The sequence below is a fragment of the Marmota marmota genome, unplaced genomic scaffold (genome assembly GCF_001458135.2).
Source record: "Marmota marmota marmota unplaced genomic scaffold, marMar, whole genome shotgun sequence".
Lineage (NCBI taxonomy): Eukaryota > Metazoa > Chordata > Mammalia > Rodentia > Sciuridae > Marmota > Marmota marmota.
The window spans coordinates 27,495,271-27,521,917 of NW_026000229.1; the positions used below are offsets into that span (position 1 = coordinate 27,495,271).

The 26,647-nt window shown below is 35.7% G+C and overlaps 1 protein-coding gene across 1 annotated transcript in view; it reads left to right on the forward strand.

The window, feature by feature from the left end:
* Myo5a (myosin VA) overlaps nucleotides 1-26,647 on the forward strand; it is a 163,636-nt gene that overhangs the window by 26,044 nt on the left and 110,945 nt on the right. Inside the window, exons 3-5 of the mRNA XM_048793247.1 lie at nucleotides 4,544-4,715; nucleotides 7,841-7,985; nucleotides 22,160-22,316. Coding sequence (XP_048649204.1) covers nucleotides 4,544-4,715; nucleotides 7,841-7,985; nucleotides 22,160-22,316 — 474 coding nt within the window. The remainder of the gene's footprint in view (nucleotides 1-4,543; nucleotides 4,716-7,840; nucleotides 7,986-22,159; nucleotides 22,317-26,647) is intronic.

Genomic DNA, 26,647 nt, shown 5'->3' on the forward strand with positions numbered 1-26,647 from the left:
AAAACTGGCTTTGGGGACTTAAAATGGAATTTGAACATAGACTTTTTCACTCTAAGACAGTGCTTATTCTATTATGCAGATAGCTGGAAAAGCAGATGATTTCAAGATATACATCTAGACAGATAGCTTCCCAACTTCTCCTAACCCCCCCTTTTAAAAAAAATTTTAATATTTATTTATTCTTTTAGTTTTTCGGCAGGCACAACATCTTTGTTTGTATGTGGTGTTGAGGATCGAACCCGGGCCGCATGCATGCCAGGCGAGCGCGCCACCGCTTGAGCCACATCCCCAGCCCTCCTAACCCCTTTTATAACCTGTATTGAATAATCAAAACTAGGGCACTAATATTGATATAAAACTGTTACTGACCTTCTGATTTTATTTGGAGTTCACCAGCTTTGCTACCAGTGCCTTTTTTTTTTTCCTAACCCTGGGTCCCACATTGCATTTTAATTGTCATGTCTCCTTAGTTTCCTTCAGTTTCAAATAGTTCCTCAGTCTTTCATGACTTTCATAACCTTGACACTTTTGAAGAGTACTTGCCAGGTGCTTTATAGAATGTCCCAATCATGCTGCTTCCTCATGATTTGATTAAGGTTATTGAATTTCACGAGGAATGCTATAGATGTGATATGATCTCAGTGTATCATATCATAGGGTCTATGATGTCAATATATCTTATTACTGGCTATGTTGACCATGCTCATCTAGTTAAGGTGATGTCTGCCATGGTCTACTATGAAGTTAGTTTTTTTTTCCCCTTTATAATTAATGAATACCACTGTTCTACAGGAGATAGTTGAAGGCCACACGTAAATCCTGTTTCTCCTTAAACTTTGCCCACTAATTTTAGTGGTCATTACTCGGTCTTGCCGGTAGCAAGTATAACTGTGGTATTCTAATGGTGATTATCCGTTTCTTTATTTTCGTATACATTTGTTAATTGGAATTCTTATGTACAGCAGTGTTATCTCTTCTTTCCCATTTCTATACTGATTCAGTCACTTATTTATGTCATTATGGGATAATGAGTATTTATTTTATCATTTTCTACTATCATTCATTTTATCACTAGAATTGTTTCCCTCGTTGGCGCTCTTAGATTTGTTCCTCTGTTTTTTGACATATCTTTATCCTGTTTTTTTAAAATCACTTTCTTATTTCCTCATACTAAATGATATTTGAGGCCCTGGGTTCAATCCTTAGCACTACACACAAAAATAAATAAATAAAATAAAAGATAATAAAAAATTATCTTGTATTTTCTCTTCTCCAAATACCTAGTATTGGAGGATGATATTTAGTAACCAAGATCTGGGCACTAGGTATGCTCGTTGCTATTGGAATAGCACTGCTTCTAGAGTTTTTGGCAGACAGAGATAGGATGTGTATATGAATATACGTATATACATATGTCTATACATACTATTGATTAAACTCAGGAAGGTAAATACCACTGAGCTACATTCCCAGCCCTTTTCAATTTTTTTTAAATTTTATTCTTTTTTTGGATTGGAGATTGAACCCAGGACTCTGTAAATGCTGGGTAAGTGCTCAGCCACTAAGCTATATCCCAAGCCTTTATTTATTTATTTATTTATTTGTGTGTGTGTGTGTGTGTGTGTGTAGATGTTGTTGATGGACCTTATTATTTATTTATATATATGTGGTGCTAAGAATTGAACCCAGTGCCTCACACATGCCAGACAACAAGCCTTTATTATTATTATTATTTTTTTTTGAGACAGGATTTTATTAAGATGCCCAAGCTGCCCTTAAACTCACAATCTTCTTGCCTCCTGAATAGCTGAGATTATAGATCTGCATCACCCAGCCTGTCTTTTTTTATTTTGAGACAGGATCTTTCTACGTTGCCCAGTCTTACCTCCAAGTTACAATTCTTCTGCCTTATCCTCCCTAATAACTGGGATTATAGGCATGGACCATGTGCCCACAAACATATATTTATGGATTGTATTTATAGATATATACATGGATATAGATATTAAATCAAATGCATACAATACTAATGTTTGTACACCATCTATTCTTTAAAATATTTTTTTGTTGTAGATGGACACAATACCTTTGTTTTTTAAATTTATTTTTACGTGGTGCCAAACAGCGAAACTAGTACTTCACATGCTAGGCCAGTGCTCAACTACTGCACTATAGTCCCAGCCCCTACACTCATCTATTCTTTTTTGTATGACAATATCTCACTATATAGCTATAATAATAGATATAGGTAGAAAGATAGGTATTTTAGCTATGACTTCATAGTAGTCCCTTTTTCTTCAACACTGCAAGGTTAATCCTTTTATTCTCCCTCAGCTTATTTGTAAATTCTTTTTTTGGTTTTCATTATCTATAATATATTTACTCATTTGTTATACATGTAAAGTTATTTCAAAATTGGTAATTCACATCACTGTAAGAAACAAATTTAGCAGAATATAGTGTCTATGTTTAATTTTATTAATTCTTAATTAAAAAAATTTTTTTAAAATATTTTTTTAGTTATACATGGACACAATATCTTTATTTTGTTTATTTATTTTATGTGGTTCTGAGGATTGAACCCAGTGCCTCATATATGCAAGGCAAGCTCTTTCACTGAGCTGCAACCCAAGACCTAATTCTTAATTTTAAAAATCCAAAAATATAATGGTATGTGCATGTAATAATAGCAATTCTTGGGGCTGGGGTTGTGGCTCGGTGGTAGAGTGCTCGCCTAGCATGTGCAGGTTGCTGGGTTCGATCCTCAGCACCACATAAAAATAAAATAAAGGTGTTGTGTTCAACTACAACTAAAACAAAATATTTTTTTAAAAAGCAATTCTTAGAAAAGAAAACAAGCAAGAATAGACATTAAAAAATCTCACCAAGTAACTGGGCATGATAGCACACACCTATCATCTCATTAACTTGGGAGGCTAAGGCAGGAGTATCCCAAGTTCAAGGCCAGCTTTAGCAATTTAGTGAGGTCTAAGTAACTTAGAAACACCCTGTCTCAAAATAAAAAATAAAAAATAAATTAAAAAGGGCTGGGATGTAGCTTAGTGGTAAAGTACCCCTGGGTTAAATCCTCAGTACCGCCCCCCACCATCACAACTATCCAAGAATCATTCCCCTTTTAGAAACTTTAGATTAAAATAAAGAAAACATAGTTTTTGCAACATTAGAAAAGTTCATAAATTTGCTAATTTTCAGTGATTCTAGAGGAGCAGGTTGTAGCCATCTGAAACCTAATTCCAAGGAGCAAATTTTTATAAAGATGTTGTAGATGAGCATCTCCCATATTACTGTCTTCACAATTCCAACTTCTTCCCCCACTGACCACATGAAAACCCCATCCTCTAATGGAGACTAAGAAGATTATTCTGCCATTTTATAGTCATCTGGCTACATGATGAACTTTGTAACCAGTTAAGCCATGAAGATTCTGGACATTTCTAAATATTCCCCTTATCATCTAAGGCTTGCTCTGTCATTCATATCTAATGCTATATTTTTAAGTTATCTGGGGATAGACATTGATGATGAGCAGAAAGGAGAATGTACTGAGAGGTAAAAAGCAGTCAACTGAGAACAGCCAGAGAACAGGCAATTGTGTACTGACAGAGTTGATGCAAGTACCATTTAGGACATTATATCCTGATAAACAGGAAAAGGGAATTGCTGAGAGACAGATTATAAATTTTTCTCTCCTTTATTGTAATCCATTCATGCCTGATTTGAATATTTGACCTCTGTATATATCTTCAGTGCTAACAAAATTAGCTTGTCCCACTCTGTAATTAAATTGCATTTTTGTTGTCTTTATCATAAAGTCATATGCCTGTGACTTCAGAATGTATTGTACTTAATGTTTAGACCCAGGCACCTCATTAAAAATCTAATGAAAAGTATGAACTGTCTTTCCCAGGAAAGTTCACATACATGCATATATGTGTACACATTTGTTCACATACACAAAGTGTTGTGCATAGTTTCAGGGGATTCTTGGACTTCTCAGAGTTTGGGAGTCCCTAAGGACATACCACATGCCAAGCATGGCCTCTTTTAATTTTTACCACAACTTTGTGTGGCACAGTTCTGTTATGCTGTTTTACAAATGATGGATTTAGGTTAAATAACATATACAAAATCACATAAAAAGTAAATACCAGTCTTAGGGTTTGAGCTCAGGTCAATCTGACCCTCAAGCCAAGCTCTTGACCTCTCTTATATTGTCTATCACTTCTCATAAGTAAAGAGGTGAGGGAAGAAAGCTCATTTAATGATTAAAAAGTTCTAGGTAAACAAGGTCTAGGTTCTGATTTCTCTAAAAAATAAAAATCACCAAAAAATTTTAGTAATAAAAAATTTTAGTAATAAAAAATTGCCATTTCCACCAGTTTCTATGATAATGGAAGATCCCAGGAAACAAAAACATTTAATAGCCGAGTAGCAAATCAGGAATAGGAAATAAGCAAAATGCATGGGCCTGTTTCCTGTTCCTTGCCATGACTGATCCAGATGCTGTACCTTCCGTTTTTAGGATTTGGAATACCGTCTAGATCCAAAGACCAAGGAGCTGCCTCATCTACGAAACCCTGATATACTTGTTGGTGAAAATGACCTCACTGCCCTCAGCTATCTTCATGAGCCTGCTGTGCTCCATAATCTCAGAGTCCGCTTTATTGATTCCAAACTCATTTATACATATTGTGGTAAGTATGCTTTGTTGTTTGAGTGGACTATAAACTCTTTCCTCTAAGAGATGCAGCAGTGGAAGCACTGTGCATGGGGAAATCAGGCTGTGGTTAGATTTTCTCTTAAAGACAAAAGTTATTTCAGAGTTATAAAAAGATTACCAATATTTATTAGCTAAATCGCATTTTGTACAAAATAAATTCATTTGTGAAGTCACATTATATAGTTTTGCTCAAGATGAAAAGAACTTGGCCCATCTTTTGCATCTCTCCTCACAGAAGCCATATGTCAGATTTAATGCCAAATTCATATTATTTTTACCTCTTAAAAACTATATGAAGAGTAGATATTCAAGAACTTACATTTGGAGCAGGTTAGAGGCTTATTGTAACTTTTTCTTATTTACTGAGAAATGCAGGATTGATTTGACTCATGGTAAATCTTGCTTACTTGGAATGCCAGGCCTCTGCTCATTGCAGTATATGCTTTTTCTTTCTCTTAGAAATGAAGCCTATGCATGAGTGTATGTTTTTTGTTTCCTTCCTTCTCCCCATCTGTCTTTTTTTTTTTCTTTTTCTTTATTTTATTCTTATCTTCTATTTTCTCTACTGAACTCTCAGCTTTCTTTTACTTTCTCTGTCTCTGAGACTCAGATCTGAATTTCCATCTGAGTCTTTTTGCCTTCTGTGCCCAATGCAGTGTTTGAACAGGAGCAGCCACCCTTTCTTCTTAAAAGAATGTACATCCTTTAGATCCTTGATGTTAACCTTTTTATTTTCCAGCATTGACTGAATATTCCTTTTTTTCAATTTTTATTTTTCTTTGGTACATGTTATTTTCTCAATGAAGCCTTCCCTGGCCACCCTATCTAAATTATAAGGCTTTTTTCCCTCCCAGCTATCTTCCTTGCTTATATTATTTTTCTCCTTTTTTCCTTACTACTATCTAAACCATATATATAGATGTATCTATTTTTTCTTACTTATTTTGTTAGTCATTTGAATTTCCTTCTAGACTATAAGCTCCATGAGCACAAAGATTTGTTTTTTCTGTTTTCTGTTGTAAAATCGCATTTAGAAAAGACTTGAAACATAGTTGGAGCTAAAGAATATTTGTTAAGTGAATAACTTCATTAAAGTAATATATGTAGCTACTGTAAAATATTAAATACAGAAAAGTATCAAAAAGGAAAAACAATTGCATGTAATTCACCAGTGAAAAATAGCCAGTATTCCATTGACTTAAATTCTTTATTTTTTTAAACTTAAATCCTCTCTTTGTGTACCTGTGAAAGACTATAAGCAGATATAAAGATGGAATCATGTATAGTTTTGTGTCATGTTTTTCTATGACATTTTATAGTCTTCAAAAATAAGTGATTTTGGGCTGGGGATGTGGCTCAAGCGGTAGCGCGCTCGCCTGGCATGCGTGTGGCCCGGGTTCGATCCTCAGCACCACATACAAACAAAGATGTTGTGTCCGCCAAAAACTAAAAAAAAAAATAAATGTTAAAAAAAAATTCTCTCTCTCTCTCCCTCTCTCACTCTCTCCTTAAAAAAAAGTAGCCTTTCTAAAAAAAAAAAAAAGTGATTTACAGTGGTAGCCCAATAGTCTTGTAGATGTCATAGAATGTGTTCAACTACTTTACTTTTATTACATATTTTCTTTGTTTCCATTTTTACTATTATGAATAACATGATAAACATCTATATTTAAAAACAAACCTTTACATGAATCTCTATTTTGTTTGGATAAATTTCTAGAAGTAGGAAGTATTTAAAGTACTTAAAACATTTTCACTTAAAAATTTTTTTTTCCTGATACTAGGGATTGAACCCAAGGCTTCATTCATGCTGGGCAAGCATTTTACCTCTAAGTTAAATCCCCAGCCTAATAATATTATTTTTAAAAACCCAGTCCAATTCTTTAATGGTGTTTCAGTTAGGACGATGTATAATGATTCAGAGAGACAAAAGTTGTGGTATAGAGAGCCTACAGAATGTGAGCAAATTTTTTACCACATGTACTAATCTCTAGGATATATGAAGAACTCAGAAATCTTAATATCAAAAAGAAAAATAACCCAATCAATAATTGGCCAAGGAACTAAACAGACACTTCTCAGAAGATGACATACAATTTATCAGCAAATATATGAAAAAATGTTCAACATCTCTAGCAATTAGAGAAATGCAAATCAAAACTACTCTAAGATTTCATCTCACTCCTGTCAGAATGGCAGCTTTTAAGAATACAAACAACAATAAGTGTTGGCGAGGATGTGGGGGGAAAGGCACACTCATACATTACTGGTGGCACTGCATATTGGAGCAACCAATATGGAAAGCAGTATGGAGATTCCTTGGAAAACTTGGAATAGAACCACCATTTGACCCAGCTATCCCACTCCCTGGTTTATACCCAAAGGACTTAAAAACAGCATACTATAGTGATGCAGCTACATCAATGTTTATAAAAGCAGCACAATTCACAATAGCTAAATTGTGGAACCAACCTGGATGCCCTTCAGTAGATGAATGGATAAAGAAACTATGTTATATATACACAATGGAATACTACTTAGGAATTAAAAATAATAAAATCATGGCATTTGCTGGTAAATAGATGGCGCTGGAGAATATTATGCTAAGTAAGCCAATCCCAAAAAACCAAATGCCGAATGTTTTCTCTGATATGAGGATGCTGATCCATAACAGGGATGGTGGGGGGTAATATGGGAGAAATGGAGGAACTTTAGATAGGGCAAAGGGGAGGTAGGGGAAGAGAGGGGGCATGGAGGTAGGAAAGACTGTGTAATGAGATGGACATCATTATTCAAAGTACAAGTATGAAGACACAAATGGTGTGACTCTACTTTGTATACAACCAGAGACATGAAAAATTGTGCTGTATATGTGTACTATGAATTGAAATGCATTCTGCTGTCATATATAACAAATTAGAATAAATGAATTTTTAAAAAGTTGTGTATTTTGATCTTTGAACAAAATTATATTAGTTTAATATGAACTAAAAATGAAATGAAGTTTGTGTTAATTATTTTACTTTATGCCAAGTTTGATATGTTCATTAGGATATCTCTGATGTCTTTTTCTTTTTCTTTTTTGTCCCCTCCCTCCAGGTATAGTCCTAGTAGCTATAAATCCTTATGAACAACTGCCTATTTATGGAGAAGATATTATTAATGCTTACAGTGGTCAGAACATGGGTGATATGGATCCACATATCTTTGCAGTAGCTGAAGAAGCTTATAAGCAAATGGCCAGGTTGGTGAAAGCTTTCATTATTACTTCATGGCTCTTATTATCTGTGATAATTTCTTCTTTGTAAGGTCACAGATATTTTTAAAGTTAATGGCAGTTCATGTATCATTACTAACTTAGCAGCCTTGGTAACCAGTTTGTCTGCATGGCCTGGATTTTTATTAAATATTAAAATAATCTCTTGTTGGCCAAATGTGGTAGTATATATCTGTAAACCTTGTGATTTGAGAGCCTCAGGCAGGAAGATCATAAGTTTGCAACCAGCCTCAGCAACTTAGTGAGACCCTGTCTCAAAAAATGAAAAGAACTGGGGCTGTAACTCAGTGATAAAGCTCTCTTGGGTTCAGTCCCCAATTACATACACACATATGTAATCTCACATTTATAAAAAGACGTACAGTTTTTAAAATATTGCCTTTGGAATCTCACCATGATTCTGTGACTAGGCAAGGACAGAAGTTATATTTTACAGATGAAAGGATCAAGTTTTAGTGATATTAAATGACTTGCCTAATGTCATTCAGTAGAATGATAGACCAGAACTAAAAGACCTATGAACTGGGGGGGGAAAAAATTGGTCTGTACCCTAGAGAATTAAATCTAAAAGAAAGTGTAATTTTAATGTTATGATAGGGCATCACTCATCCTGAATATCATCTGTAAAATATATCAGATTTAAAAAAAAATTTTTGTAGTTATGTATGGACAGAATGCCTTTTTAAAATTTTTTTATTTTTATGTGGTGCTAAGGATCGAACCCAGTGCCTCACACATGCAAGGCAAATGCTCTGCCACTGAGCTATAGCCGCAGCCCTTATATCTGATATTAACCACAGGACCTTAACATTTTTTAAAAATATTTACTTTTTAGTTATAGATGGACAATTTTTTATTTTTTTTATTTTTATGTGGTGCTGAGGATCAAACCCAGTGCCTCACATGTGCTAGGCAAGTGCTCGACCTCTGAGCCACAACCCCAGCCCCAGGACCCTAACATTTTGAGGGTGGAAAATGGGAGAAAAACATTCTCAGGATTAGATTACACTTAATAATATGTAAAAGAATGAATGCATAAAATAATAGCATATATTTGACTAATTTCTCCAGCTTACAAAGCAGAACTTGGCCTATTATATATGTATATAAAGCTCTCTTGGGTTCAGTCCCCAATTACATACATATATATATACATATATATATATGATTTGAGAAACTCTTAAGTAGTTATGAGTGGAGAGAACACTAATATTGTAGAGTTTTTTATTTTCTCTTCTTCAGTCAGGAAGATTGTACATGATTGGACCATTGTGACAGAATTATAGAATTATTTCAATGAAAGAACCCTTAGAAGTCATTGTGCCCTTTTACTAATAAAATACTATTAATGGTAATACCTCTAATGGCAAATAATAGTTATTACATGTTCTCTTTCTGTAAGACATTGATTGACTGCTTTTCCCTTATTAACTAGTTTTATCCTTAAAACAACCTTCCGAGTTTCACTTTATTATTAAACTTTATTTTACAAATGAGAAAACTGAATCATAAAGAAGTCATGTAGTAACTTTTTCTAAGTCTCATTACTAAGGTGAACATTTTTCAAATTCAATTAGTCTGATACTATAAATGTTAATATGTTGCATATAAAATGACTAAACATAGTTTAGCGCTGTATAATAGGCCACAGTATGCCAGATTCTTTTATAAAGTAGTAAGAAATATATAAATTTTAAGAAAATTTATTTTTAAGCTTTGTTTTTAAGCTTAAAAATTTGAGAAAATTTCCTCAATCAGTATATTTTCTCCTTAAGTTGGAAAAGTCTACCAATATTTGATTTGTAGAGTATTGGAGCATTGCAGGAAACTTTAGCACCACTCAGTACAACCTGAGAACTAGTGGACCAAGAGAGAATCACATGGACTGCTAGACCCTAAAAATAATTCCTGAAAATTTAATACTACTGAGAAAATTTATATGACTTTTTGGAAAATATTATTCTTTTTCTTGTTCTTTTCCTTCTTCCTTCCTTTCTCCCCAGGCCCTTTTGTTTTGCATTTTGTGTTCTGGGGATCAAACCCAGGGCCTTGAACATGCTAAGCATGTCCTTTACGACTGAGCTACATCACCATCCCCCTTGGTAGTCTTAAATAAGAAGACATGGCTCTTACCATTTTTGCTGTGGTAATCCATAGCAAATGAATGAATGGTGTTATGAATGGTGTTAGATTTACCCTTAGATTTACTTTGGTTTCCTAGCATTTTCCCCACTCTGCTTTATCATCCCTGTGGCTTAGTCACACACTGTGATTTCTTAACTGAAAGTTTATCTTTTTCCCTTTGGTTAGTTTTCTTTTTAAGGCAGTTTTAAAGTATGCTTCAACCAGTTATGGTATTATGTTGTTAGTACAACCTAAAAGTCTGATACAACAGCTAAGGCTTAGGCTTCCAGTCATGAATCAGATGTTCCAGTGCAGGAACATCCCAGACACCAGGTATTGTCCTGGACATAAGAGAAACAGCAAAAAAATTAGATGAAATATGCAAAAATTCCTACCCCACAAAGCAAATCATGATAAAGACTGAAAATAAATAAAATGCACAATTTATGAAGTATCTATAAGTGCCATGTTGAGGACAATGCTGGATGATTAATAAAATTGGAATATGTACTGGGATTAGGTGGTACTATTGTATCAATATTATTGATCCTGATTTTGATCATTGTAGATATGTTAGAACAAGTCTCTGAGGAAATATTCTCTAAAAATAATCATGTTTGCAACCTACATTCAAATATTTTAGGAAACATCAGAATAAGAGAAACATATTAATAAAGCAAATGGACAGCTGGTGAATCTAGGTAATACACATACAGGAGTTTGTTTTACTATTTTTGCAATTTTTTTGTTTGAAGTCTTGAGAAAACTGAATTTACAAAGCAAACCTAAAAAGAACAGACTGGGTCAAGGGTAGAAAGTAGGAGATCAGCTAGGTTATTGCAACAGTCTAAGCAAGAATGATAATTTTAGTTTGAGGATATTAGTGGAGATGTTTAGGAAGTGGGTGGATTCTGAATATATCTTTTACAATAGAACTGGCAAAGACTTGCTTATGTGAGAAAGAAATTGGAGATAGGGACAAAGATTTAATATGAGCTCTAGAACATTGAAAGTACCATTTCCTGAGATGGAGAAGTAGTAAGAGGAGCAAGTTGTGAATGTGTGTGGTGTGGGGCAAAGAGTAGGGGTGGGCTTCCATTTTAGATCTTTAAGGTTGAAATGGTGTTTTAGGCATCTCTTCTCAAAGCAAAGTTAACAGTAGTGATTCTTCTCAAGCATGATAGTAACAATAACCAGAATGCTTGGCTCATGGCTCCTTTCTAAACATGCTCCTTGGAGAACAAAAATATTTTAAGAGAATACAAATACTTTTATAGAATAGCCTCCTAATTTTAGTATTCCTGATGACCTCCAGAGGAGAAAACCTCAATGGACTGCAGTGTCTATTTTTATTATCATATATTCATTTCACATTGTTGCTAGTCATTTCTCATGTTGAAATTGATTATTCTTTAATATCTAAGTCATAATGTTATTTGCTTTAAAATAACATATTTTAATTTTGTTTCCCTTAAATCAGGTAGTACTGATTGCTTAACTTTTCTGTATTTTCTCTCTTTTGTGAATCAATTTTACTGTTTCATTTATAGTTTTACTTGAAATTAGCTAGTTCGGTGCAGTTAATTTTGGTATAGTAAAAAAGATATCTGTACTAGTTGAGTCTCTACCAATAATTAACTATTCAACTTAAATCTCAAAATTTCCTTGGATCTCAGTTTAATTACATATAAATAGAACAGTTTCACTAATACCTAGTTTTACAATTACAGACTATTCCGTGGAATGCATTTGCTACCTTTCTGTTTATACTAGCATGTAGTATTTTTCTTCTTCTGAGCAGAGGACAGATAAGGAAATGTGCAGCAAAGCAGAAAGCTCACAGTATAGACCTTACCTGGGAATCAGGAGATGTGGGGTATAACACCCAGCTCTGCTCTACCACACTAGCCACCAAGCTCTCATGTTGTTTCCCCCAAAGAGGAAAAGAATGTCTAAACTGTTTACCTCAGATGTTAAATTGATAATACAAAACTACTTTGAAAAATACTAAGTTGTATTCAAATATAAGCTTTTCCTTTCATCATAGTCATTATTATTATAAAGTCTCATTCTCCTTTCATTACTTTAGTTTCTGATCTGGTTTTATTTTCTCCTGACTTTATTCATTGTCAGATCTTTCCTTAGGGTGGCCCCTTTTTTCATTTAGCTACATGATCTCTGGATGCCCCACTGTCATGAGGTCCATTGACCAAGTGGAAGATGTCTCCTGTTAACTGCGATTCAGCTGCCATGTGATTCCAAGTAACCTAGTTATGCAGATAGACTTGATGTTCTACATGCTATCTAATAATTCTATTCAGATGCTCCTTGACTTATGATGAGCAAGTCATAAGTTTGTTTACATCCCACATCATTATAAGTTGGAGATCATCTATCTATATGTAAGGGTGGATTAACTTATATTAATTAATAGCTACATGCTTAGATGTCTGCCTGTTGTGTGCCAAACAAAGTGCCAGACATGTTACCTGTAATCTTCATTTTATCCCTAGAAACAGATATCATCACCGCTGCTTTACAGGTGAGGAAACAGAAGTAACTTGTTCAGGTCATATTTTAATAAAAGATATCTGGGAGCTGAGATTTGAATCTGGCCCTGAGACTATAAACCTTTCTTCTTTGCCATTTAGTTTTCTTACTTTTAACTATCTGGCCTTATTCAAATTCACATTGCCTAGTTCCATTTCTGCATCTTTTATTCAGCCTAGAATATCCTTCTTGCTATTTCTTTATGTGCTTTATTCACATTATCCTTCTCAAACTTTACTTTCAGACAATCCTAGCTCACAGTAAATGATTCCTCTTTTAAAATTTTTATGTATGTGCTACTTATATGAAACTTACTCAGTACTGACTACCCCATATGGTTGCAGTAGGATTAAAATATAATTTGTATAAATTACTGCAGTATGTAAAAATTATAAATAAATATAATTAGCTGTTTCTATTTGGAATCTTTATATACTATATGGTTTCTGTACTTATGGAACAGAAAACTCAGGTCGAATGAGAGACTCTGAAGCCATGTTAACAGGTTTCTTGTTGGGAATTGAATGATATAAGCAAGTATCCCTAGAAAACAGTTGTTTTTAATGCTTGAAAAGTCTCACTGCCTCTTTAAAGAACAGCTTTCAGCAGTACCAGCACCATCTTTTTTTTAAAGTGTTCTATTTTTATTTTATATTTAATTGACATAATAACAGGGCACAATGTGATGTTTGGATACATGTATATTCTATGTAATAATCAAATCAGGGTAATTAGTATATATAGTACCTCAAACATCTATTGTTTATTTGTGATGAAACATCAAAGTCTTCTCTTCTAGCCACTTAAAAGTATATATTAATAATGTCTATAGTTACCCTGCTGCACAATAGAACTCCAGAACTTATTTCTGCTATCTAACTGTGGCTTGGTACCTGTTGACTAATATTGGTACCTGTTGACCAATCTTGGTACCTGTTGACCATCCTCACCCCTACCCACTTCAGCCTCTAGTAACCATTTTTCTTTTTCTTCTTCTTCTTCTTTTTTTGTGTGTGGTGCTGTGGATTGAACCCAAGTCCTTGTGCATACAAGGCAAGCACTCTACCATCTGAACTAAATCCCTACCCCTCTGGCAACCATTTTTCTACTCAGATTTATGAGATTTACTTTTTATATTCTGCATATGCGTGAGATCATGTAGTATTTTTCTTTCTGTGCCTGGCTTATTTCACTTAACAAAATGTCTTTCAGGTCTACCCATGTTGTCACAAATGACAGGATTTCATCTTTATATGTCTAAATAACATCCCGTGATATATATATATGTATATATATATATATATATATACACACACACACACACACACACATACACACACACACATACATATATATATATATATATATACACACACACCCACACACTCATATTATACTCTATCTATTCATCTACTAATAGACAGGTTGATTCTGTATCTTGGATATTGACCAGTACCTTTTAAAATATTATAGCTATTTTATTTTATTGGAGCATTATAGTTTTCATAGTAATTTGGTTTATTTTGACAAAATCATACATGCAAGGGATTTGATTTCAGTGTCCATTCCCCCACTTTCCTTCCCTTTTCTCCCTATGTTCTCCTTCCTTTGCTGATCTTCCTTTTGCTCATTTATTTATTTATGATTGTTACGTTCTACATGTATATAAAGGTGAAATTACTTGTGTTACATTTATATATGAATATTTTCATACTCATGATTTTGTTAAACTCATTACATATTTCCCCTTCCCACCCTTTCCTCCTCCTCTCCTGTTCTTTCTACTCCACTTATCTTTCCTATATATTTATGGTATCCAACCTTCCCCCAGCATTACCGCATTCTTTCCCTTATTTTGCTCTAGTTTCCACATATAAGGGGAAACATTTGACCCTTGATTTTCTAAGTCTAGATTCTTTCATTTAGCCTGAGGTTCTCCATTTCCATCAGAAAATGCCACAATTTCATTTCTGTGGCTGAGTAAAACTCTATTGTGTGTGTGTGTGTGTGTGTGTGTATCTCACATTTTCGACATGCACTCATCTACTGATGGGCCTCTGGACTGATTCCATAATTTGGCTATTGTGAATTGTGGTGTTATAAACATTGAAGTGGTTGTATCACTGCAGTACGCTGATTTTTAGTTCTTTTGGATAAATAACAAGGAGCACACCTTCTTTTAGAGTAAATATTTATACTTCAAAAATAAAACTAAATGCTGGGGCTGGGGTTGTGGCCCAGTGGTAGAGCGCTCACCTAGCATGCATGAGGCATTGGGTTCAATCCTCAGTACCACATAAAAATGAAATAAATATATTGTGTTCACCTACAACTAAAAAATAAATATTAAAAAAACTAAATGCTGCAATTGTGAACTCATTGTCTAATATCAACTTTAGAGTTTATGTGTTTTGTATTGTTATTTTGAGGTTGGGGTCTTCTGTGTTGTCCCAGGTGGCCTCAAACTTTTTGGCCCAAGTCTTCCACCTGCCTCAGCATCTTTAGTAGATGAGACTACAGGCTCACAACACTGCCTGGATTTGAGTATTTTCTTTTTGGAGCTAACTGAAAGTAAATATTCTTGAGAAACAGATAGAAAAGCAACTGGATTTTGATTACTGACAATAGTGTATAAAAGCCTAACTCTTTATAAAAAATTAGTCTCAATAAAGCCACATCTTTAAGTCACCGCAATAAAAGCAACTTTGGAAGAAAGCATTTTATTATATTAATTTAATATCTTCTTTGTTTACAAATGGATCCAATGCAGAGAAAATAATTATATCAATTGCTCTAGATTGTGTTTCAGGTGAGCATGTTTACTTATAAGCTAAAAATGGAAGCCTCCATGCATGTTCAGTTTACCAAGGTACTTGGCAGCACCCAATGGTGATTATCAGAGAGTTAACATAACATGAGTGAAAATATTACATTGTGTTCTGCATTAATCAGGTCTGAGGTTATCATTACATAGTTTCCTTGTTAATGACTCAGATGTGAATTGACAGTATGCTTATTAAGTTTACAGAGAACAAGTTGATTGTCTTGGGAGATATGAATAGTATTCCTTATGACCATGAAAAACTAGAGTGATAACATTTTTGTAAAGGATAAAGTTCAAAAGGAAAATCCATAAAATAATATACTTGGTACAAAATGAAAACTTCATCGATATGAGAAAGACTGAGTAGACCAAATGGTGGTCATTGATAACTTCAAAGGAAAAAACAGATTCAAGTGTAACATCTCACTTTCTCATCAACCCAGAGTGCCTTTTCTTGATTTTTTTCCTGGGGTTTCACATGCCTCTACATAGTTTAATTTCCACTTCCTTCATCTCATACAATCTGGTTTCTCTTAATTATTATAATCAAAAGACAATTATCATAATAAATTATAATAAGAGTCAATCCACTATCTTTTCTAACAAGCTTTTCCTGACTTTGCTTTCTCACTTTTCCCACTGGTTCCGTGCCCTTTCTTATGCTTTCATAGTATACTGGGTAGACCTCTTTTATAGTAATTACTACCTGCTGTATTTTTAACTGTGTGCTTTTTAGTCTCTCTTGGTAAGTTATGACAATAGTCTTCAGGCTTTGTAAAATGGTTAGCACATTGTGGCTGCTCATAACATGTTTGTTGAAAGAACGAATGAGTCAATGAAGCAGACTTTTTAGGTGGAGGCTTTTAGTTAACATTAGAGACTCTGGAACACTATTGATTGAAACAAGCCAGAAGAACTCAACTCTGCTCCCAAATATTCAATGCCCAGGCTATTTAGGATTGTTGTAGAGATCCTAGAGAGAACTGGCCAATTCAGGAATCAAATCTTTAGTTCATGCATCTAGAGGGTGGTCCAGATTGACCTGTCCTTCATGAGAGATGAAGGATCTTTGTACCTTAGTTTGGTTTTTAAAATTAGGCCCTTAAGCTAGGTGTGGTGGCGCATACCTGTAATCCCAGTGGCTCGGAGGCTGAGGCAGGAGGATTGCGAGTTCAAAGCCAGCCTCGGCAACAGCAGGCACTAAGCAACTCAGTGAGACCCTGCCTTTAAATAAAATACAAAATAGGGCTGGGCATGTGGCTCAGTGGTCAAGTGCCCCTGTGTTCAATCCCTGGTACCCCTCACCCCCAAAAATTAGCCCCTTAAAGTGACATATATATTCCAAAAGTAGAAAGAAGTTCCTTGTAAAGACACAAGCAAACAAAAATTGTGAATAGTGACTGATAAACTCATCAAAATTTCAAAGAACATCTGGATGTAGTGGTACACACCTGTAAAATTCTTGGGAAACAGAAGAAATTCTCTCTGTTTTTGATTCATTTGTAATCCCAGAGATTTGGGAGGCTGAAACAGGAGGATCACAAATTAGAGACTAGCCTCAGCAATTTAACAAGACCTTCAGCAACATAGTGGGACATTGTCTCAAAATAAAAATGTTGGGGATGTAGCTCAGTGGCAAAACATCCTTGGGTTTCAATCCTCAGTACAAAAATAAAAAAAGAAAAATCAAGGAATAGTACATTAACATGCATATATATGTAAAAATCTAAAGCCCACAGCTCAAATGAGTAAAAGAGGGTGGACTGTGATGTTTAGTATAAATTTTTTCCCTGATATTTTGCCTACTCCCTTTTCTATCATCCTCTTCTTCTTTTTCCCTGTGTATATGTTTTTATCCCTTTCTTATGGATTTTCCTTTCCCTTCCACCTCTTTCTTTCCCTTCCGTGTCTCTCCCACTTCCATCTATGCTCTTATCCTTTCTTTTTGACATTTCTTCCTGTAACTACAAAGAACTGAAATATGTTTTAAAGACTGCACTATGCTGATTTTGTAAAAATTTCTGATTCCTATTCTTGATTTAAAAGCAAACAGTGAGGCTAGAGCTGAAGCTCAGTGGTATTGTTAGCCTAGCATGCATGAGGTCATAGGTCCAGTCCCCAGCAAAACACATACACACACAAGAGCAAACAATGTATTGTTTTATGTTTTCCTATTTATAGCCCTTTATTGATTTGTGGCCACCTTTGATTTAGCGACCCTCTAAGGGGAAAAGGTTGCCCATCTTAATGATGATCTTTGAAGACAACATGTAGGCCTGTCCTGGTCCAATTCTTGTTCCCAAGAGTTCACTATAGCTTAATGTAGGCTCTGAAAAATCAACCACAGAGTCTGTTTGATTTTTAGATAAATCATAGTACTTTAGATTCCATTAATCTTGAATTCTTTTTAATTTTTTTTTGTATCAGGGATTGGACACAGGAGCACTTAACCATTGAGCCCAGCCCCAGCCCCACCCCACTTTTAATATTTTTTTAAGATGTTGATGGACCTTTATTTTATTCATTTATTTATATGCAGTGCTGAGGATCAAACTCAGTACCTCAGACACTAGGCAGCAAGCACTCCACCACTGAGCCACAACCCCAGCATCCCCAGTCCTTTTAAAAAATATTTTATTAGAGACAGGGTCTTGCTGAGTTGCTTAGGGCTTCACTAAGTTGCTGAGGCTGGATTTGAACTCATGATACTCCTGCCTCACTTCCCAAGTCGCTGGGATTACAGGCGTTCACCACCTCACCTGGCTTTCATTAATCTTAAACATGATAAAACTATGACTTAGAGATGTCATGCAGCTGCTCAGAACCATGAAAGTGGCAAACGATGGGGCTAGGACTATATTAGTTTTCTATCATTGTGACAAAAATACACGAGATAATTTTCTTAAAAAGGGATAAGGTTTATTTTGGCTCATAATTTGAAAGTTTCAGTTCATTCTTCACTAGACAGTTGTTTCAGAGCTTGTAATGAGGGAGTTCATTGTGGCAGGAGCATGTAGTGGAGGAAGCTGCTGACCTCATAGCACTCAGGAAGCAAAGAGAGTCAGAAGGGCTGGAGTCCCAATATCCCCCTTAATGGTATGCTCCAGTGCCCTAACTTTCTCTTACTATGCCCTACCTCTTTACTAGGCTGCCACCTCCCAATAGCACCACAGGCTGGAAACCAAGCCTTGAACACATGGGGCTTTGGGGAGGCACTTATCCAAACCACAACAGACCAGAATCTAAATTTAGAGATTTATAAAATGAAAGAATGGTATTTATTTCTATATTACAATGCTATACTAAACTTGGATAAAAAGGAAAGCCACTCTGTCAAAAAACTTATGAAAATATAACAAATAGTAAAGGCCCCTTGAAACCTTTACAGACTGTTGGCCATATGGATCTATAAATTGTGGAAAGAAGATGTATCTCAGGCGTGTTCCTCACGTGTGTGTGTGTGTGTGTGTGTGTGTGTGTGAGAAAAATCTCTGTGATTCATTTGACAATCGTTGATTATATTGCCTTTAAAATTTTTCTTCTTCGGGGCTGGGGATGTGGCCCAAGTGGTAGTGCGCTCGCCTGGCATGCGTGCAGCCCGGGTTTGATCCTCAGCACCACATACAAACAAAGATGTTGTGTCCGCCGAAAACAAACTAAAAAATAAATATTAAAAATTATCTCTCTCTCTCTTTAAAAAAAAATATTTTTCTTCTTCCCTTTATCATAAGAAAGGGCTATTACATAAGAATTTCTAGATTTTTTGACACAATATTTTGTCATTAAGATTTGCAATAGCTTTTCAAATGCGCAGTCTAAAATAGAAGTTTATATTAAGGTTTTCTTTTTATCAGGCTCTTCACCCTGTTTGCTATTGGAAGGGGTACTAGAAGAATTTTGTCAAGTTATTGTCACATGGGGTGTAGGGACAGAACTGATCATGGGGGAATAGGAAGAGTTCATTTTTTTGATCATATCTTGGAAGAGAATCTATGCTACTATTACTAACCCTTGATTAATGTATTGAAAAAGGTAAAATTGAGGACATTTGAAAGGACTAAAAAAGACATTGGCACCAAAATATGAACTATTTTACTAGAGCTATTTATTTGAAACCAGACATGAAAAACAGAAGCAATGAATGTTTTAGGTTTAATTATAGAAATTCAAATAAAGAGATGAGATGGCAAATATGAGGTTCAAGGGAGTTTTATAAAAATAGGGATTACATACAAGTCTATACTATAAGAATTAATGATTCCTTAGTGTGTCACATAGGTCCTCCTGATTTTCTCCACAGTGTGGGAGTCAGGTACAGTCTGCTACATGACCCTGGTAGAACAGTAGGAATGTACTTCATCAGGCCTGAACTGAATACTCCCATTCTAGTTTTCAAAATCTGTACGATAAGGCAGAAACCCTTTTTCTCTAAAAAAAAGGAACCATTTTATTAGAAAAATCTTAAGTTTCTACTTTGGAAATTTATTGCCAACTACTATTGATTCTGCCATTTTGGTGTCTTTTACATACATCTGTCTCTCTCAATGCTAATCGATCGCTACAGCCTTTGTTCAGACTTTCAGTTTTTTATTAGAATTCCCTGCTACCCATACTCCAAATTGCTGCCAGACTGATTTTACTAATTGGATGGTGTTACTCTCCTGTTTAAAATCCTGCAATGGCAAAGTTCAAATTTCTTAACCTCTCCTTACAGATTATTATGATTTTCTTGCTAATTTCTTCAAATTTAAATGTCATTACTCCATTTTTTTGTCAGAACTGAATTTCCTGCCCTTTTCTAATTTCTTATGATTCTGAGTCTTCTTTTATGCTATCTCTTGTGCCTAGAATGGTCCCTTCTTCACTTTCCATTCCTTGTGTGCCCTCTCCTGCCTAGCTCTCATCTCTAGGGAAGTGCCTCTGTTAATCTCCTTCTCCTGTCAATGCCCCATTACCTGTTTTATCATCTTGCATTATTGATCTGTTTTTCCTATTAGACCATCATCTACCTGATGTCACACATCATAGCTTTTAAACTTTTATCTGTAATGTTTAGCACAATTTAGAACATGTAAACCATAAATATTTGTTGGGCAAATAAATCTCTTTTAAAAGATTAAAAAATTGTATTGTGTAATAGAAAAACCTGCTGTTTTAGATTTTTTGCTGCTGAGACTAAAAGATCTGACCAGAACAATTGTAGAAGAGGAAAGGTTAATTTGAGGGCTCATGCTTTCGATGGTCTTAGTCCATAGAGGGGCGGCTCCACTCCTCAGGACGCCGGATGAGGCTGAACATCATCGCGGAAGAGTGCAGCGAAGGGAAACAGTTCACATCATGGTGATCTAGAAGCAGTGAGAGAGACTCTACTCACCAGATACCAATATATACATAAAAGCCACGCCCCAATTCCCACCTCCTCCAGCCACACCCTACCACTTCAGTTAATCCTATTAGGGATTAACTCACTGATTAGGCTAAGGCTATAACCCAATCATTTCTCCTTCAAACCTTCTTGCATTGTCTCACATGTGAGCTTTCAGGGGACACCTCACATCCAAACCATAACACCTCGATATCTTGTGACCTTGTAGGATAATACCACTAAAAACCTTTGAAGTCATCTTGTCTCTTTGTGAATTAAGGCACAAATAATACCACTTTTATTTATTTGCTTAGCTATTTTGATGGGTTAAAAGTGACCAAAAGATTCATCTCAGGAAATCGGAGTTTCCTTCTTCTGTCCTAGTAGAAACTGTAGCCAAATTAGGAAGATTCATGTCTAGCATAGGTTGTTCATTGAAGTTCTCTATGCTTATAATTGGTGCACATTTGTGATGTGTCAGGCTCTGGACATAATGCTGGATGTTAAAAGTAAAGTAAAGAAGATACAGGCTCTCAGTGTCAAAGAAATAATAGTCTTTTGAGCAAGTTCATCCTTAGAGTTTTTGAGTTATTATGTGAATTAAATAAGATGTCATATTAGTCTTTGAGTTCTGAAGTTAGTCCTAGGTAAACACTAGATAGTCTCTGTACTATTATTAACAGGAATAGTATCCCAACTATGACTATGGCTTGATGTATTTAAATGAAATCAGTCAGCAGAATGGATTATTTATTTCTCCTCTGGTGATAAAGGTATTTTATTATGAGCTGGAGTTTGTGGGAAACACTACTTAATGGATTGTTAGCTAATACATAATTTGAAATATTTTAAATGGTTTTGTAATTTTAATTAGATAGATATTTTTTCTAAATTTCTCAATGTTTTCCTTTCTGTGGCTTCAGATAGTATCTCCTTTCTCTTTTGAGGTAGTTGACAATAATAATTTAAGATACTCAAGAAATTCTCTAGGAGTAAAATATGTTTGATTTGTGCACACTTACAAAAAATTCAGAGAATCTGTATTATGGATCCATCTTACAATGTGAGACTAAATTTATGGTGTATATCTTCAACCTCTATTCATTTTTAGTTTATAAGTAGTAATTTTTATTAGGAAATAGCATTCTTGTATTTCTTTCCATATAGCTGCATGTAGCATCCAGCAGAAATTTACTGTGCTTCATCAATGAGACTGGAGTAGAAATAATCACATTCAGAAGCAGGCAGCACTGGCAATTACTCTTTTTTGTTTTACAGAGATGAGCGAAATCAGTCCATCATTGTAAGTGGAGAGTCTGGGGCAGGAAAAACAGTCTCAGCTAAGTATGCCATGCGATACTTTGCAACTGTAAGTGGTTCTGCCAGTGAGGCCAACGTTGAAGAGAAGGTCTTAGCCTCCAACCCCATCATGGAGGTAAGACAGCAGTATCCTGGGCTTTCGAAATATATTCTGTTATTAGGAAACATACTGAAAAAACTAATTGATATGTCAGATAATCAGGGGCCTCCCAGCCATTAAAATTAGAAAAATACCTTTCTACATGTTAGTAATACATCCAAGAAAAGTGAAAATTATGTAAGGTGATTGAATAAAGCCCAGCCATCAAAAAATCTGCTTTAATTCAAAATCTTATATTTTTAACCTACCAATAGAATTGTTGCCTGTGATAACAGGTAGCAGTACTTTGTTTTCTAAAGTTTCTTTCTCTTAGTTAATTGATCGAACCTATTGTTCTGTGTACCAGAAGTACAAGTTACTTATCCCCTGCCTCCTGAGTTATTTATGCTCTTTCCAAAACATAGGGTTTACTATGTTCAAGCATGAATGAACTTCATTATTTCTTTATTCAGAGTTTATTTTCTGTGCTTAGTCTGACCTATTTGGCTTTAAATTTAAAGTTTTCCCCTAATTTGAATTATAAACTTAAACCATGACCTCATAAACATTTCTTCTTCTTCTTTCTTCTTTCTTCTTTCCTCCTCCTCCTCCTCCTCCTCCTCCTCCTCCTCCTCTTCTTCTTCTTCTTCTTCTTCTTCTTCTTCTTCTTCTTCTTCTTCTTCTTCTTCTTTTGTTAATCACATAACACAGATATAGGTTAGTAAAAGAAATTCAGTGATTATAAGTTCTTGGTAGTGAAAACCAATGAAAGGACAATGTGCTTTCAAAAGTCAAATACGTATACAAGATAGAAATGACTATGCCAAAGAAAATATTTTATTTGAATGTAATTTTAAGAAAGTTATAGTTTTGTAAGAAAATGAGGAAAAGTAAGTTTTGTTAAATGGACAGAAATTAGTTTGGACATATAGAAACAAACCTTGCTATTTAAAAATTCAAATGGGTATTTTTTTTATACCTATTTTTTTCCTTTGTCAATCCTTATTTATCACCTAAACACAGATGGAGTTAAAACTGGCATGGTGCACCTGTGGTACAAGTGGTTTTTGCAATAATCTGTCCAGAGGTAAATTGTGCCTGGTTTGCAGTGCTGTGTGTGTCACTTGAAAACACAATGCTGTGAACTTCGTCTATACAGGATTGCTCTCCAAGAAATGTTGGGGAAGTTGAGAGGCCTCCAAGGCTGGTATGCTATGGAAAGAAAACTGGAAAAGTTTTCTGAAATAAATTGGATAGGAAGAAGCAGATGTTTGTGCTAAAAGAAAGTACTGAGCTCGGCACAATGGCACACACCTATAATACTAGCTATTTGGGAGGCTGAGGCAAGAGGATTGCAAGTTTGAAACTAGCCTCAGCAATTCAGCAAGACTCTATCTGAAAATCTGAAATATAAAATATATTTTATCTGAAAATAAAATATAAAAAGGGATGGGGATGTAGCTCAGTGGTGAAGCACCCCTAGTTCCAATTCTTGGTACCAACAAACAATTACACAAAAAGAAAATAGTGAAGATTTTAAGCAAATTAAGATTTTCAAAGTATTTAGCTCTGTATGTAGTGGTGGGTATTACTGACGTTATTATTAGGTAAATAGTTTATGGAGCCAGCTTTTTTTTTTTTTTGATCAGAAAGCAACAATGCTTTGTTTTATCATGACAACATACTCCTAGTATTTGGCAATAGTTCAGGCCATTCTAGTCCCTAATGTTAGAATATCCTGAAGTCTTTATTGTGATAGCATTAGGAAATTCCATGTCTTCTAGGTTAGACCACATAAAAGTATGATTTGGATTTGTCTTGGAGACAACTTAATCCAGAATGAGCCTTTTAGAATGTGTCAAAAGATGACCTCTGGGCTGGGGATGTGGCTCAAGCGGTAGCGTGCTGGTCTGGCATGCGTGCGGCCCGGGTTCGATCCTCCGTACCACATACAAACAAAGATGTTGTGTCCGCCGAGAACAAAAAAATAAAAATATTAAAATTCTCTCTCTCTCATAAAAAAAAAAAAAAAAGATGACCTCTTTCAAAAAAACAGCCATATTAATGTTTCTATAGTTCAAGTTTGAGTTGTATGAATAGAAATGATATTAAAATTTTAGAATGGACACAGGGACTACTTTTTAATAAGCAGTTATAAAGAATTTGTCCTGTTTACTGGGATGAAAAAAATAAATAAAGTGATCCAATAATTGATCCCTTCTTTCTGTACTGTCATTTAATCTGTAGGTATTTGGGCTAAGAAAAATTTGGTAAAGAGAGAACTAATTTTCAACAACTATAAAGAGAGCATCTCAGTTTGTGAGGCTCTAAGCAAAACAAACATACAAAAAAAGACTTGGAGCTTAAGATTGACAACAAAGGGTCTATAGTCACTAGAAAGAAAAGCATATAAAATATTGAATATGAAGCCTATAAAGTTTATAAGTTTAAGACTGACAACAAAGGGTCTATAGTCACTAGAAAAAAAAGCATGTAAAATATTGAATATGTAGCCTAGAAAGTTTATAGGTTTAAATGTGCTGTAAGACTATGTCTCTATATTAGAGCCCATTACTGTGATATCAAGAAAGGAATGTTCAGGTATCCAGTGATCTGCAAAAACTCCTTGGTGGGATAATGGGCATCCTGCACATAGTTAACAACATGACCCAGTGGCTAAAGGGATTTGTTCATTATCCTTTAGAAAGCAAACACCTTGTCCTAAAAATAGTCTCCTTTGGCAAAATGTAAATGATGTAGCAAAATTATTCTTTTTGCTGTTTTATAACATGTTTTTTCTCTTGGAAGTCTTTTTTTGTATGTTTATTTTGCAGGTTACTTGGGATTGAACCCATGGGTGTTTTATTTACCACTAAGCCACGTCTCCAGCCCTTTTTATTTTTTATTTTGAGATGAGGCCTCACTAAATTGCTTAGAGCCTCACTAAGTTGCCTAGGATGGTATTCAACTTACAACCCTCTTACCTCCCAAGTCACTGTGATTATACGCCTGTGCCACTGTATTGGGCTCAGGTTTTGTGTGCGTGTGTGTATATGTGTGTGTGATATTAAGAAGGGTAATAACATATGAGTACATGTCTATAATGAATTATATCAGACTATGTCAGCTCACATTGTAATTTTGCTGAAATGGTAGCTTCCAGTCATTCTTTTTTTTTTCTCTAGAAAAGCATTTAAAATATTTATCTAAGTTGTAGCAGTATCCTCATTGCCAAAACAAAATATGATGATATCTGCCCTCTTCCAGAAATTGAAAATACATTTTCTTTGACTGATCAGAGAATCTAGCATGATTTTAGCATGACTTTTTTTTAGATGTATTGCTACTGTTTGTTTTACTCTTTTAACACTCCACACTGTTTTCACATCTTTCTCTTTGCTATGGTTTTGATATACTAATATTAACAGAGGCTTTGCACAAGTGAAATCTATTGCTCTTATATGAAAAAAGTTGATTAAACATTTTACATATATGCATTATATGAATATTTGCTTTTTAAACTATACTATTTTTTTTGCTTTACCTTAGAAAAATTTGAAGAAGCATAACACTTAAATCAGTAAGAAGACATGCATTTTAATTTTTAAGATTACATAAAAATGTAGCAGAAAGTTATATTGTCCACATTACACAGCAGATGCTTTGCAAGTTAGATACTACCATCAAAAATCAAAGCCAGAGAGCTGCCAACCACGCCTGCAAGGTAGGCGGGCCTGTGACCCACCGGCAGAACAGGCGCAGCGGCCTGCTGAGAGGCAGAGCCGTCCCCTCCCCCCCGCGCCTGCAAGGTAGGCGGAACTGTGACCACCGAAGGAAAAGGCCGAGTGGCCCGCGGAGGGGCAGAGCTGCCAACCACGCCTGCAAGGTAGGCGGGCCTGCGACCCACCTGCAGAACAGATGCAGTGGCCTGCTGAGGGGCAGAGCCGCCCCCTCCCCCCGCGCCTGCAAGGTAGGCGGAACTGGGACCACTGGCAGAACAGGCCCAGCGGCCTGCTGAGGGGCAGAGCCGCCCCCTCCCCCCCTGCAAGGTAGGAGGACCTGTGACCACCCACAGAACAGGCCCAGAATTCCGCGGAGGGGCAGAGCTGCCCTACGCGCCTGCAAGGTAGGCGGACCTGTGACCACCAACAGAACAGGCCAGACCTGCAACCGACAGACAGAACAGGCCCAGCGGCCTGCGGAAGGGTAGAGCCGCCCCCCCCACGCGCCTGCAAGGTAGGCGGACCTGCGACCCACCAGCAGAACAGGCCCATCGGCCTGCAGAGGGGCAGTGCCGCTGCCCGCGCCTGCAAGGTAGGCGGACCTGCTACCAACCGGCAGAACAGGCCCAGCGGCCTGCGGAAGGG